This window comes from Pseudoliparis swirei, chromosome 20, assembly GCF_029220125.1.
Source record: "Pseudoliparis swirei isolate HS2019 ecotype Mariana Trench chromosome 20, NWPU_hadal_v1, whole genome shotgun sequence".
Lineage (NCBI taxonomy): Eukaryota > Metazoa > Chordata > Actinopteri > Perciformes > Liparidae > Pseudoliparis > Pseudoliparis swirei.
The window spans coordinates 23298337-23314481 of record NC_079407.1 but is presented as its reverse complement, the minus strand read 5'-3'; the positions used below and the strand labels follow the sequence as shown (position 1 = coordinate 23314481).

At 40.2% G+C, this 16145-nt stretch overlaps 2 protein-coding genes across 2 annotated transcripts; one reads left to right on the top strand and one right to left on the bottom strand.

Annotated features, from left to right (window-relative positions):
- Positions 1–1357: 1357 nt before the first annotated feature.
- Positions 1358–4533, bottom strand: si:ch211-261a10.5 (potassium channel subfamily K member 13). The gene is made up of 3 exons (XM_056442057.1): positions 4197–4533; positions 2592–3131; positions 1358–1386 (listed from the first exon to the last, which is right to left on the bottom strand). Exons 1-3 carry the CDS (start codon positions 4531–4533, stop codon positions 1358–1360), a joined length of 906 nt encoding a protein of 301 aa, XP_056298032.1.
- A 7355-nt stretch (positions 4534–11888) lies between these two features.
- On the top strand, positions 11889–14303 carry gemin7 (gem (nuclear organelle) associated protein 7). Its single transcript, XM_056441278.1, has 2 exons — positions 11889–11915; positions 13010–14303. The coding sequence occupies exons 1-2, from the start codon at positions 11894–11896 to the stop codon at positions 13405–13407; spliced, it is 420 nt and encodes a 139-aa protein (XP_056297253.1). The 5' UTR covers positions 11889–11893; the 3' UTR covers positions 13408–14303.
- Positions 14304–16145: the final 1842 nt, after the last annotated feature.

Genomic DNA, 16145 nt, shown 5'->3' with positions numbered 1-16145 from the left:
GCAAGCACACTGATAAACACTGAACATGTTAATGGATTTTTAAGTTCAAAACGTGTTTGCTACACATTGCCGAATGTCAATTTGACGTATAAAAAAAGCGCAAAACAAACGCAATAAGTGTTGCTCTATAAAAACAAAGTGCGCAAAGATACGACCCCACTACCTCGCCTGAGAAGGGACGATGTGGATTAACATCGGCTAAAATAGTTGCCATAGAGACCCCTTGTTTCCCTTAGAGGGGTTTTTCCTCTTCATGTGTTCAATTAAAATGATTTCTAACAGTATTTTCACTGTTTCTCTCCCCGGAAAATGCAATTCTACTAAACTGTTTCTGTCTTTTCACAAATCTCACGCATCTCAAGTCTCCTGTCCATGACCTCTGCGTGACCTGTTGGGTCTCTGGCTCGGACTGTAAATAACCTGGTGTGACCCTGGATGATCTATACTGGGAATGGTTCTTCCAGATTAATTATCCACATCTTCAGTGGGATACATTCCTCATCCAGGAGGTAGCACGTGGCTCTAGTTCAGGTGCTTGGATTATTATGGATAAAATGGTCAGCCGAATGGAAAAGAATAAAATGTAACGTAATGGTAATTTCATGTGTGAACTGAAGAGTTCTGAATTTAAAACGTTTTGATGTTGCTGTCACAACTCAACTATTGCTGGATTTCACCACCATTTTTATAATAAATAAATTAAAAGCAAAATTATTTAATTTGCAGGGCCATCTGTGTAGCTCATGCCTGCCATTGTCACACACGTGACATGATTGTAAGATCAGTGATTTGATGTTTCTTGCATAAATTAACCTTGGGAGACATTTGTATGTATATCTGTGACTATATATCAAAGAACCAGATATTTTCAATGCAACTGTTCATATTTTTGAACTAATTATTTAACCAAGTGATGTTATCCATGTGTTCAGTTCTTATACTTTCATATTTATATATTCAGAAAGAGTTAACTTGGCTGTCCACTACTTTTCACCGACCATATATTGACCACTTGACCTCTTTATGGCCAGCAGTGATGATCTCACTCAACTTTACAGCTTTGTAAACTGTATATCTGACAATTTATGAATGCCCAAATATTTCCTTAATCCAACTCAGAAATGAAACAAAGTGTATTTAAATTGACGGCCCAAAGAAAAGCGAAAAGCAGTGCCCATCATATATTAATTAGAATGTTATCATTGAGTTTGATCTAACATTCCAGCTACATATATGCAACATTTCATTTAAAAACTGTTACCAGGGCCCGGCCTTTTCTTTCTCCCAGAGAAATATTTTTATCAAAGAGTTTGCTCAACTGTGTCTTGTTTCCAGGTCTCCAAAATGATTGTATAAGTCAGTTGGAGCCCATGCAGAATGCTACTGCTACGGATCAATTAGAAGAAAGAAAAGAGCACATCGTCACATGCTTTAGCTAAAAACACGTAAAGATGCGATTACTTTTCTAGATCCGTATTTATGGGCTTGTCCCTGACTATTTAAAGTTTAGACTTTACAAATATTAGTACGCTGAATTACACAGATTCTAAAACTAAGACAAAGCCCTCTATCTAGGCTGCTATCTTGCATCAGTGTGTTAGTCCTTTATCCAAACTGTGGAATGTATGCCTCTGGATCTAAGAGCAGCGACATCAGTCAAATTTTAAAGCACCTACTTAAATGAATAATTAATCATTTATCATTTAATTACTTACTAAAAACCTGGTTTTTTTAAAGGATATACATTTTTTATTATTACATAGAAAATATATTTTATTTGCACAGGTTTACTGTACTGCACTTCAGGGACTTGTTTTTGCATGTAAGTTACAAACCGTCCAGCAGGGGGAGACATCGCTCTGGTATGAACGACCTGTCAGAGCCAGTGACGCAACATGGCATCAGAAGTTAGTTGGAGAACATTAACAGATAAAAACTATAAATAAATTGACACATTGATTTCACAGAAAACATTACATCATCAGAGGATAATAAACATTATTTGTGATCTCTGTAATCAGTGCACAATTTGGCTGAAATATTTTTGCTTTTATCTTATAAAGCTGCAAACTGTGGAGAGGATGCAGGATAAATAGTTCAAGTTAAACAATACGTTATAAGCATTTGAATCTGAACCCAGACTGTTGAAGAAGACACAAGGGCAAGAATATCACATATTGCAGCTCAGTCATCTGAGATAGACAGCATTAACAACTGCTCTTTGATCACTAAATAAAAGGCACAGCTTACTATTGCTGCCTTTGTTATGATGTCTTCAGACGTCATTTAACTTTGCCAGGCAGACAGCGGTCTAGCATGGATCATATCCCTTTTATATGAACTATTATCCTGTTCTTGTTTTGCAGAAACTCGTTTGTCCATCACTCTTTGGCACACCGTTTTCACCTGCGCCTCCTCACAAAGACATTTTACAATAGCATTTGGAACAAAGGAGCCATGGCCTGAGCTGAAAACGGCTTGCACCTGCTGTCTATGCCTGGTGGCATCTTGACAATAACACGCGGGCGGCTCAGAGTCAGAGGAACAGAGTTTGACCAGTGGTCCGAGTTGCGGCCTATATCGGCGGATACAGCGACACATCCAAGCTATTGTTCTCAGCACCCAGTTCAGCCATTGTTTGACGATCACAGAGATGGTGTTAAAGAGGGAATACGTGCAGCACACCCCCAAGAGTATCAGGAGACAATTTGCAACCTGGTATCCCCAGGTGTGCTCATGGTGCTCTCTCTGGCCACTGACAAAGTCCCCGAAGCCCACTGTGCTGAACGCCACAAAGCAGAAGTAGAGGGACTCCGTGTAAGTCCAGCCCTCCATGGCCGAATAGAGAGCGGCAGCCCCGCATGTAACCAGCAGAGCGACGACGGAAAAGATGAGCGTGACTTGGTATACGGATGGTTTCGGTTCTTCATTTTTGTTGCCTTCACTGGCTCGGCCCCCCGGTCCGATGCGTGCAGTTCTTCCGCGGCATCGGAATATCAGCGAGCTCAGTAACGTGATGACTCTCTCCAGGAAGAGATTGAAGAAGAGTATGGTGGCCGAGCAGCCCAGCAACCCGTAGAAAACCAGCAAGACCTTCCCTGTCCCAGTGGAGGGGGCCGTCACTCCAAAGCCTAAGAGAAGCACTTGAGGTCAAAGGTCTCATCTGTGATTACACGTGCTATCATATAAACATTGGTGTCATGTATAACATATATAACATTGGTGTCTTTTCACAGAGGATTATGGAGCTACCGCTCGGCATCGCATGTGTATGACAAGTCGTCACGCCCTGAAGGGAAGAAGATGTCGAACACAAATGCAAAGCAAATGTAAAAGGTAGTGGTTTGGAAATATTAGGAAAATAACTGAAAAAGTGATTCGAAATTTTAATTAAATAAATGGATTTTTAAGACAAATTACATCTATTTACTTACCTCCCTGCAAACTCACAAATGTGAGTCAAATTAATTCGTCATTGATTTCCCCAATAAAATAAATGTGTACTGTGGTGCATGAACATAAATAAAGGCCCATCCTCTATAATCTTCCTGTGGTTTCATCGTGTCTCAGAATGCTGAACGTCTACGTGGGAGATCTGGAGGACATAATAAGACAACAGGGTTTTAGTATTGCTACGGCAGCTCATAGTGTGGGAATACACATGAGCCATGAGTGTTTTGATCTTGGGGAAAATCTTGGGGAAACAAAACGGGAAACGCCAGAAAGTCTCTTTCAGTGTCACAACATCCCATCAGCTGCATCATTAAATGATTGCAGTCATTAAATATGGAAGTTGTTGTACAAAGGAAATTGATCTGGTCTCAGTGTCATCTTCCCCTCAGTTTCCACGGTGACAGAGAGCGCCTAAAGATAGTGGATAGAGTCAGCAGGCTGTAAATGGATTATCAGAGACGGGGCTGGTTTAATTTGTAACGTTTGTCCTATGGCTTGTCCTCTGACAGCTTGTTAGTCATCCACTCAAATACCTTTAAAACTGACCGAAGTTTTTTTCACAGGATGCTTATTCATGAAAACCTTAAGCCACATATGAATATAATTTGAAGAAAACAACTCTAAAATATTAATGATGTTGGGCAGGAACAATCTTGGAACTGAAACACTTTTTTTTACAAGTATGTATTTGAGATAAAACATCAGAGGTGACCATTTCCAATAAAATATTCTTCCCGACTCACCAATGGTGGAGAGGACAGTTCCCACGAAGTAGAAGGCACCTGGGATGTCCCACAAGGCTCTGCCTGGTTTGGACCGGATGCCCGCGGCCCTCGCCTCTTCATAGTGGCGCAATAGAGATTTCAGATTCTCACAACTGATATTATACTCATGACTGAAGTCGCTGAGCCTCGTGTCCCAGAGCCGGTGGGCCTCCAGCTCCGCTCCTCTCTCCAAGGAGGAAAACATGGCCGCGCCGGCCAGCATGTACAGAGCGATGAGCACGAAAAGCAGGTAGAAACGAGCCGTTTCCCTGCTGGGGATCAGGGATGGGCAGCAGCAGGATACATATGTCTTCATTGTCACCTGTTAAGTAAGTAAGTCAAGTGTATTTATATTTTGCACTTATCACAGACAAAGTGTCACAAAGTGGAGTACAGTATAGTCAATTAAAACTATTTGGCAATAACAGGGGCCAAGAGCAAAAGTAAAATACACAGTAAAAGATGGTGCAGTAAAAAACAGAATAAAACATAAAAGAAAAAAGAAAAAAACAAAGAAGATAAAAAAAGCACGCCATATAATATTTAATTTAACCAAATGCCAGTGTAAACAGGTCTGTTAAGACCGCGGATGGATTTTTTTTTAGAGCTATGAAGTCATAGCAGCATCAAGATGACGCCATCAGTATACAGGTGCATACACATTTTTGTTGGTCTATTTTGCTCTTCTCACTGTCTATATCTATATATATATTATTCTGTGTAATTCATGCTTACTTACACGACGACAGTTTCCCCATCCGAAAGTGAGTTGGTTGTCTTCTGGCACTGGAAGGTGCTTTAACGGTTGCTTAAATGATCTGTCAATGCCTTCTGCTTATCACCAGCTCAATAACCCATCTTCACTCTCCTTTTATGAGCCACACACATACACAAACCTATACACTCCCTGTTTGGTCTTCATATAAAACAGACAACGTGTGACTATACTGCGTGAGTTGGTTTCAGATATACTGAACATTTTGCATTCAGGTTCACATTCGCCATCAAGTTATAAATCTTATTTCTTATCTGAGAAGAGAATTTCACAATATATTTAGAGTGTGTTTATGCGGTCAAGGTTTCCAGTTTATCAGATTTTTTGGCATCCTCAAACCACGTTAAACAAAACTGAACAGTCCCTTGAGACTTTGTTCCTGTTAAAATGTTTTTTAAAAAGACCAGTCTTATATCTGTTTTTTAGGCAAATATGTCTGGTGGAAGTTGATAAATGTCACTTTTTGAAGGATTTTGTTGTTGTGGTTACTTTTAAATGACTCAATCCGTAGAGGCATGTCAAGTATTTATTAAGTGTCTCCATAACTGGTGCCAATATGTTGTTATGTCTCGTATTTTCTCTTGGGGGAACTCATTTATTCAGACGTCCCAGTCGGCAACATGAGGAATGTGTGGCTAACTGGAATCCGCCAACACGGGCCAAATTAAAACAAAGATCATCCGTCAACAAGGGAAACATTTTATTATGATATTAGTAGTCTTTCATTCTCCATACATTGTTCCTTGAGAATAACTATCACTCCCACACAGGTCCACTCTGGAAAGTTATACTCTGTTTATGTCTCGAGATTAGAAGAGAAAGAATACACGGTGGGAGGAATGCTTTGAACCTGCAGATACCATTGTTATTATTATCCAGTACATATTGGACATCGAGCAAGCAAATTAGTTAACCAGACGATGTTGCTACAAGGCAAGAAGACATATGGGACTTTTTTTATTTCGACTAATTAACCACCTACTTAATTATTACTTCATTAGAATCCCACACTGCGACAAGACAAGTTGGGGTCATCCTGTTGCTTTGATAATGATCCTTTACTCATATTAACATCAGGAACAGAGCAGACATAAATATATAAACGCAATGTGGAACGCTTCAGGACTTTGTCGGAAAAACACAAAACAATCTGGCAGATGAGAAGCGCAAGTGAGGGGACCTAAGTAGACAGGGACTAACGAGGGAATGGGCAACAGGTGAGATGGGCATGAGGACCAGGTGAAGGGAATGAGGGATTAATGAGGTGGGAGAGATCAGAGGCAGGTGAGAGAACAGGTGAAGTAAACGAGGGATTAACGAGGTGGGAGGGATCAGAGGCAGGTGAGAGAACAGGTGAAGGGAGTTGGACTAACGAGATGGGAAGCAGGATCTGGAAAGACATGATAGTTAGTGAAACAGGCAGACAGGATGAAAACAACTAATAAAAGGAAGATGAGGAGCTGAACTGTGACAGGTTGTCTTTGAGGTGCCAGAGGTAGAGTCTAGCAAATAGGCCCAGTGCAGGTTTATAGTTTATGAATGTTTTGAGTAGTGATGGTGAGATGAAGCCTCATGAGGCATCGAACCACTTCAGCCAATTGGTTCGAGAAAGGGTTCATTTCTTGAAACTTCATGTGCTCACGACACCACCTACTGGCCAAGTGTATAATCACAGGCAGCTGTATCTGAACCACATAATGTGATGCATTGAATTGTTGTGTCTGTTATGGCTGTTGGGAATGACTATGAATTACAAAAATGTATGACCAAATCATTTCTGTACATAAATTATCACATATGTGCATAATAAAATATTTTTTAAATGTATTCTGTGTGTGTAAATGTTCCCAAAATGGTAGTATCATATGATATGGCAGGTTGTGTAATAATGTTATTAGGCTATGTCACTTTAGGAAAATGGCATGGGCTTAAGCAGGCAGAGGACAGTGAACGTGGAAAGAGTGCGGCGAATACCAAAATCTATTTTGCAAATGGTGTCTCGATGGCGAGCGCTTTCAGTTGTACTTCCGGCTGAGCAGGAGTCAGTTGGAGTCGTGTTTTGATTTAGAATTATAAAGCTTTAGAATTAAATACCGCTAATATGAGGTTCTCGTCGGGAAAACAGGAAGGAAAGCCCGCCTCCTGCTTGATCCTATTGGCTGCCTTGGCAGAGTGTGACATTGATGAGCGGTACGCTTTTGCCTAAAAAACGCTAAAAAAATGCGCCACACTTAAAGTAACATTATGCAACAATTGTACCTTAAAATAACAGCTTGAAAAAAATTGTGCCGCTACAATGACTTTTAATATGGCGATTTGCGCCTCCGCCATTGCCATCGGGGGTCTGTGGGGAAATAACTCCGCTATGTAGGATTCTGGAGCCGCCCGATCCGGGGCGGATGTACTTCGACCTGCTTTCTGGCAGTGATTACGCAATGTCATATAGTGCCACTCCACGCTCGCAGCTACAGGATAAGGGCGAAGCAAGCGAAGTCTCTTGTAATGAATTACACGTTCCAATGTAAATTATGAATATGTAGCTTTTTGGTGTTGTCAACAATATTGTATTCGATCACACGTACTCCACATTCAAACATTTAGAAAACAACGTATATGGGCTGAAAACGCGATCGGTGTTTCATCTAAACTAAATGTTGTCATTCTTTTGGTTATGTTAGCATTCCTCTCCGATATCACAATGAATAAAACTATGCAGTCATATTTATGTAAAATCTTTGAATATTCTTACCTTATCGGTTGACATCATTTCTTGGTTTCTGACTTTTTCTGGTCATCAATACAAGTGCATGCGAGGCTGCATCTATCGTAACTGGGTATTTACGACACTGAAGTAAACGTTAAATACCTCCAAAACTGAAGGGGGCGCTAAAAGCGAAAAACTCCATTATGGGGCTTTAAGTGACTTAGATAATGTCTTTATCTATGTGTCTTATATTACGTCGTATTTTTTCTTTTATTCAATTTCCTAACCGCAAATATAAGCTCCCCTACTTTTTTTCCGGGGTTAAAATCAAAAATCAAAATGTAATTTTCTTTGCTATTTGACACAAATGTGTGATTATTACCCACCATGCTGTTCCCATCTTCTACTTTACAACAAGTGGCTTCTTCGGGGTTGAAAGCCCACCCTGCACAGCACGACAGCCCTGCCCCCGGATGGAGGCGATTCTCACTCGCGGAGGTCATACTTTATTCCCACACAGGTTTTTCTGGAAGTATTAGTATTGCATAGACATCAAAGTGAATGGGTAAAAAAAATCAAGTTAATTTTTACATGTAAATGCAGCCTTTTTTCATGGCTTTGCACATTTCCCACTTATCCTTTGTAATGCTGCCCTCTGATGGACTGTTGTGAACACAACTAGAACATTTAGACAGGTAACAAAGAGGTAAATACAAATATATATGTATCCTCGCTGTATATTCCATATTACACATCCAAAACGTATTCATCGTGGACCATGAATTTGCTCTGTAAATAAAACAATAAAATCACCACTTAAGGTCATATTTAATTTGTCCAAATGGATATTTTTAACCTGATGATAAACTTGAGAAAAGTTCATAAGGACCCGAACCATTATTATACATACAAATATACGTCAATACATTTTGAGATACAAGGGATAAGTTGTATGACCACAGTTACCAATTCAAGCTGTCAGGGAATTAAAGATGAAGGTATCAACAGGTTAAACCGGAGTATGCAGTTATCGGCACTGCCATGTTTATTAATAGGCCGGGCTGGGCAGATGGAGGAATTCTGCTTTGCACGAGAGGGAGGGGAAAATGTGAGCCGCCTGGAATCTGGAGAACATTTTAGGACCTTTTTAACTGACTCAATGTAAAATACTGACGCATCTGTACGTAAACCGCGAGAAGATTCTTCCTATTTCTATTTAATTCTGTCTGTAATCAGAAGAAGTGTGATGGCCTATCCTTGGAAGGACTATAGCCATAATGTATTTACTTTGCTAAAATGCCTCACACCCAAAACATTGAAAGCATACTGTTTCACACACACACACACAAACACACACACACACACACACACACACTCATCGGGAACACTCACCGGTTGCTGTTACTTTTAGAGGCAGTCGGTCCCACGGCAGCTCCTGCACAAACACAAAGGTCCCAATTTATGAGTCATTGTCCATATAGTTATATGGATTTTTAAACTGGCAAAAACATGTTAATATTAGATGAACATTAAGGAAGTTAAGTACTCTTTCTGCAGTATCCAATACAATGACCTTTCTGAATCACCATAAGTGTATTAGATCACCATGCAGCACGTTTGTGGAAAGGCGTTGTAGTGTTTTATTTTGAACGATCAATTTACTTCTACTTAATTACTTTTCATGATTTGATTTAAGTCTCATCCATTAGAGAGAAAGAATACACGTCACGTGACGAAGTGAAATTGCGTCAGAAATGAACAAAAGAGAAGTGATGAAACTGTTTGCTTGTGTAGTCTTTATGGGTGTATCAGTATCTTTCTCTAGCCCTGTCAGCATGTGTCTAGCTCAAATTCGGAGTTTCCCGGTTCTACCCTTCAAATCAGAAGCACACGTCACCGCCTCCTCGTCCACCCCTGACGTCACTGCACCTCCTTCCAAAGTCAACACGCACACACACACGGGGAAGAAAAGAAAGAGCGACGCGTGGAAGGGGCATTCAAGAGAGAAAACGATCTGCGAAGTGTGTTCACTTTCAAGAAACGTGAGCTGTGATGTGTGAAATGCCGACATATCCCTCTGCAGAGACGTTCAGGCTTCATCCTGGACTCAGGTCACAGTTTCACATTTAATAAGATCCATATATATATATATTTAAAAAAGGGGGAATCACTGCGCATATAGAAACAAAACGTCACTGATCATCTGCTCTGCACTCAAAAAAACGATTCAAGCCCTTCTTAGAGGTGACACATTTAAATATTGTGAGTTGGACAAACACAAATTAATTTAATTTAATTAATATTTGAGTTTGTAGAACCACAAGACCACCACTGAAACATCAATGTCCCCCTTGACTCATCTCACACACACACAGACACACACACACACACACCTACACACACACACACGCACATACACACACCTAAACAAACAATGTATATGTTCTGGGATGACGCAATGAACAAGAGCAAAAAACGAGCTCAATTAAGGAAACCCAATCAGCAGCACTACTTACCAGCACAGAGAGTGGTGAAGCAACATCAACAACAACATCACAGGATGACTTTTTATATATATGTAATATCTTGATGCAGAAATTGATTTGCTTCAGGGTATGTGAATGAGTTGATACACGGATTGAGGCGAGAAGACTGTGAAATGCTTTTTTATTTATCTGTAAACTGTTATACACATTAGCACTGAGGTGTTGCCTTGAGTTGTGCTGCGTTCAGGTGCAATGAAGTTCATGTTCACCGCGCTGTGATGGGGGAACATGAAACAGGAAGGTTCTCTTTTCTGTCTCCGTGCATTACATGTTTCCAGGTCCCCGGATACTCCACGTGCACTGGTCCACCTCTGCCATGTCTTTTGCATGTGTGCAGCAACAACTTGTCAGATGAAATATGATTGATGCTCTTTTGGACTTTGTGAAAATGATGCACTTATTTGAGTGGGAAGTGCATTTGAGTTAGCCTGATAAGCTATAAAGGTATTGAACAAAAAAAAGGTGCTTAACACACGCGGAGAAGCACTGACCAACCTGACGGTATTTGTCCAGTTGGGGGTGAGACCGGGTTAAATGCGCCCCTGTGGGAACACTTGTTCAAATGTGTGGACACTTTCCATTCCCCTTGCAGATGTGTGTGGCTGAGGTAATATAATAATTTTGTGAAAAACCCTAAACACTGGTGATTAACACATTCCTTCCTATAACAGATGTGCACGGACAAAAAACAATGTATTTCAACCCACTCTCTGGTTACTCATTCATCCGTGGCTGCTGAACATTGGCCATTGACTCAGCCCACTCACTGGTCACGTACACATGAATCCATTTTATTTCCTGTAATGCATTTTACTGGGAAACATCCAGGAGACATCGGCTGTCCACCCAAAGCCCTACAAACACAAAGACTCCCAGCATGTCTCCAAGTCTCTCAGGATATCATCTCATTGATGTGCTGTTGAAAGAGAAAAAAGAAACACATTTTGTTTATATAATATATTTATTGGCATATGGACAACAGTAGAGTATAGGAGTATCAGCATTTATATTGATACTCAAATTCAAAGATGTTTTCATTCAACAGGTGTGAACTGAGTTCTCGGTGCTGTCCCAATGACTAGTCGTAATTATAAGAGACATTAGGATCTTACATTTTTTCTGTAATACAAGACAGTAAATGTGGCTGGCAAATGCAATGACACTGACTTATACTATACTTCCAATGAGATGCACATCTCCGTCTTCAAGTGGGATGTCAAGAGGATGGCAGCTATTTTAGGGTTGTTTTTTTGTGATAAATTGGGAACATGGTATTGGGTATCATATTCGCCCAATGCATCCGATATTTTGTTATACTTTTGAACTGTCACCTTTTATTTGTTATGTATTTTTCCTGGCCTTTTCTGACGTTTTTATTTATTTATTTCATTATTATATATTCAAATATTGTGTTATACTTTCGAACTGTCATCGTTTATTTTTCATGTATTTTTTCTGAAATTTTATGACGTTTTTATTTATTTAATTATTATATTTATTTAATACATTTGTTAATTTAAAACGTTCTACTTCCCACTCCAGTCCGCTAGGCGGCGCGAATAAACCCGTGAGCTACGTTCCTGTTTGCCAATAAATCCAACGAAGAAGGAGAAGAAGAAGAAGGAAGCCTGCCTGCTGGCTGTTCGCGCTGATGTTGATAACTGGAGGAAACAGTGAGTAACTAAATATGTATTTTACAAAATGAGGGTTCAGTTAAACTGTATTTCGTCTTTCATTAAACTATTACATGTGCTTGGCCTCTACTGGAAGGAAGAGAGCATGTTCAAATGTGTCCAAATAAACGCAATGCCATTTTATTTGACCAGAGTTGGCTGAGTAATTAGCAACGTGCTAACTTAAAGGAAAGTTAAGGCTAAGTTAACTAACTAACTAACTGTACTTTCCCATATAAAATGTGTCATTGTGGAGTGACCTTACTGGTATGTCAAACGTTAACTTAACTAACGAGCTAACCTAGGTTAACTGTTACTGTGACATCAGTTCAAGCGATGACGTTTTAATAAGTTAAAAACTTGTATTAATGTGAAGCTCATGAGTACTTTATACCACATTAATCTCGTATTAAAAGCACGAAACGTAACGTTAGCAATGAATTCAAACGCCAAAGCACACGAGTTTAAAATGTACTTTAGTTTAAGTATTAACATAAATTTGTTCCATGTGTTCTGATGTTAAACTTACGATTTATATAGATTGTCTGCTTAATTTCAGAGAAAGTCCAAAAGCAGAAAAGCAAACATGTCGAACACAAGTTCCTAAAAGAAGGTTGAACTGTCGTTATTGATTACATGATTTATAAAATAAGTAAATCGTAACTCGGGAGACGCTTCATAGAAGCTTCTCGATGACTGATTCTCAAAATTATTTTCACATTTAAATAATCTTTATATCACTTTATTTTATGTCCCATCAACTAACCAATTAGATGTTTGCATTGTTTTTTTGCAAGTGTGAAATTAGTGCGTGCACGTCCCAATATGATACCAAGTGTGTGGCATAAACCAAAATACAATGTATTAATTACAATGATATTTGACATGTATATTTAGTGATTGTATATTTAGATTGTGATCTATTTCAAGTAATCATATATTGCATTAATCGTTTGTAATTTATTCATCCAATTTTTTTAACGTAAAAATATTGTGTCCATCTGTCTGAATATTGCACACGTCAAATGAATGTATTTAAAAAAAGGTGCATTGCAATTTTAACATGAGGCATATTTGGTTTTGATCATCTGCAGAAAGACTGAACATGGCGACGCCGGTGACTGTGCTCCGCCTGCCAAAGGGACCTGACCCCAACAGCCGCGGGTTTGACCCCAAATCGGCCCGTTTCATCGCTCTCTGTCGAACCTCCATTCCCACGTCGGCCGCGTCCGACTCGGATCCCGAGCAGCTGCCGAAGGAGCAGCACGCCCGCTCCGTGCTGAGGGAGCGTTTCCTCCGATGTCTGCTGTCCATGGCCAATAAGAAGATTCAGTTTCACATGTACGAGAGGGTGAAGGTGGAGGCCACGTTCAGAGCATCGGATATTGACGTGCTGAACTTTCAGGTGTCGGACCTGCACACCCCCATCGGGGTGCAGAAAGAGGCTCTGATCAGGTGTCAGGATGTGATTTCGTTCACTTTTGATGCATGAACACTTGAGGCTTGTTGTTTTCCCGCTTAAAACAGAATATGCCATTTATGGGATGAGAGGCACTTGGGAGTCTCGTTTGTTGTTGTTGTTGATGCAAAATTAGCTCTGTTATCACACTGAGATTCATACAATTTTGTTAGATTATTTTTCTGTCCGTATCATCAATCGTACTGACGCTGACTAGCAGTTCCGCTTTTGGCCACAAGAGGGCGTCAGATGCCCGTGTTTCAAGAGAGATGTGAAGCGAACCTTTTTTGAGATGTCAACACTGCCATCTGGCTTTTTGAGATGCAGACAGGTTATTACTGCGAATGTGCTCGAGTTGACGTGTTATGTCTTTTGTCATATCGTTCTTTAACTGAGGCAAATGAAACATCGCACTTAATATTTCTTTATGAGTGTAACACTTTTCTATTTTAATGTCTTATTTTGTTTGGAAAAAATAATCAAGACACCTGGAAAAGATTCATGTCTGATAAACGATTGATGTTGCTCCAGAAAATAACGTGTAGCTGTTTAACGCCAGACCTCCTCTTCCATCAAAACAACAACATATTTCATTATCACTTTAAAAACAAGTTTTCCGTCGGTCCTCGGTGCACTGCTTGGAGATCGTTGTGCATAACCACAACAGGGTAGTCCGGTTGATCTCTTTGTCAACAGTATCACCAGTGTTGGGTCTTTATTTATTCAAGCTCGGTCCACATTCATAACTGCAATCATTCGTCAAATTGTCGATTAACAGAAAATGAATCTGCAACTTTGAGAATCAATGAATTGTTTCACTTTTCAAGCAAATATTGTACATTGTTGTAAAGTGATTGCTTTTTGATGACACTTTGGGCCCCAGGAAATTGTTGTTGTTCATCGAAATAAATAATCTGTTGATTAATGCATACGGAAAAAAATATTATTGAATGCAACACTGTTAACGATAACGGCCGATTTAGCATCCGTAGTTGTGTAATAATTTGTCCACGTCTTTGTCGTCACGCGGCGTCTCTGGAGTCGTTCCCTTCTCCTTGGCGTCTGAGCTGCTGCAGTGGATTTGCATGTCTTTGTGGTCATTTTGCATCCCCTGAGGTCGTTGTGCATCACTTTGTGTTCATCTCATTTGTGTCTTATAGTTGTTTTGCGTCTCTCCATGACGGCTTTGCGTTACCGCTCAACAATAAATGTTGAGTCACTTCAAACGGATGTTCGGCCCCCCCCCTCCGAGACCCCCCTGAGCCCCAGGATGTGTGTCCACTCCAGACCTGAATGCAGAATTTAAGTAAATTCTGAACCGGAAAACCCCAGGAGGAGCTCTAAATCTGCATTTGTTTTCCAACATGGATCTAAAACAATTTTTTTAGAGTGGGGCTATTAACCCAAATCAAAGTAATGGGCCCTCCGATGCACTGACGTCCTCGATGGATCAGCACATATCGGATCATTCTTCCTGAATGTTCCAGTAATCTGAAACAAGCTGAGCGCAGGTCTCATGGCAGCGCAGGTATTCATTATAGTCGCTTATTTAAATCCTCGGCCCATACATAATACGGACGAGCAGGGCTTGTGTCGTTGTTTAGCGGGAGCGGGCATCAATACTATCTAATCTTACTAAAAGGTGTATTCTGCGAGTTTCCAATAAGTCATTTCATTTGAGTGCCATTAGGGGGGGCGTGCTGCGCCTGTGTCTCTTTCTGGACCTGAATTATCTGACCACTCAGTGGAGACAGTCATCAGAGAGCCAGTGACTCATCCTCCCTCTCTCTTTCTTTCTCGCCCTCCCTAATCCGAAGTATGACGTCATCGAGCCCGTGTGATTCAATCAGGAAGCCCTCAAGGACAAACCAATGTTAGTATCCACCAGCCTGGTCCGTCAGCTCTCACTCACCTCTGAGATGAGTGTCCACATACTGTACACACGTGTATGCATTTACATTACCCGTACAGTCGATTTGTACTCAACTCAACACGTAATCAGCTAATAAAATGTGAGAAATGGTGAAGATGAAATTGCCCAACAGTATGTCAAGTTGTTAAAATGAGTTCCACTTAAAGCAGCTTCAGTGCTTTTACTTTGCCGTATTACTTTATTTACTTAAGTAGATCTGGATCTGAATTCGTCTTTAACAACTGAATATACATTAACCACCAAATTATTACCGCATTGAGTTCAATTCAATTCAGTTTATTTGTATAGCCCAATTTCACAAATTACAAATTTGTCTGGGAGTGCTTTACAGTCTGTACACATAGACATCCCTGCCCCAAAACCTCACATCGGACCAGGAAAAACTCCCAAATAACCCTTCAGGGGGGAAAAAAGGGAAGAAACCTTCAGGAGAGCAACAGAGGAGGATCCCTCTCCAGGATGGACAGGTGCAATAGATGTAATGTGACCAGAAGGACAGATTTAGAGTTAAAACACGTTCAACTAGAACGGGCACTCAGTAGAGCGCATACCTTCGCATATCACAAGATTGGGCATTGAATTATGAACATTTTGGCATTATTTGCATGCCAATTGGATCAAAATTGACCGCTATGGTAAAAAGAAGATTTTGACCTTTTCAAGACCTTGACCTTTGACCCAATCGATCCCAAAATCTAATCAAATGGTCCCCGGATAATAACCAATCATCCCACCAAATTTCATGCGATTCGGTTTAATACTTTTTTAGTTATGCGAGTTAACACGCTTACAAATAAATAAATAAATAAATACAAACACGGCGATCAAAACATAACCT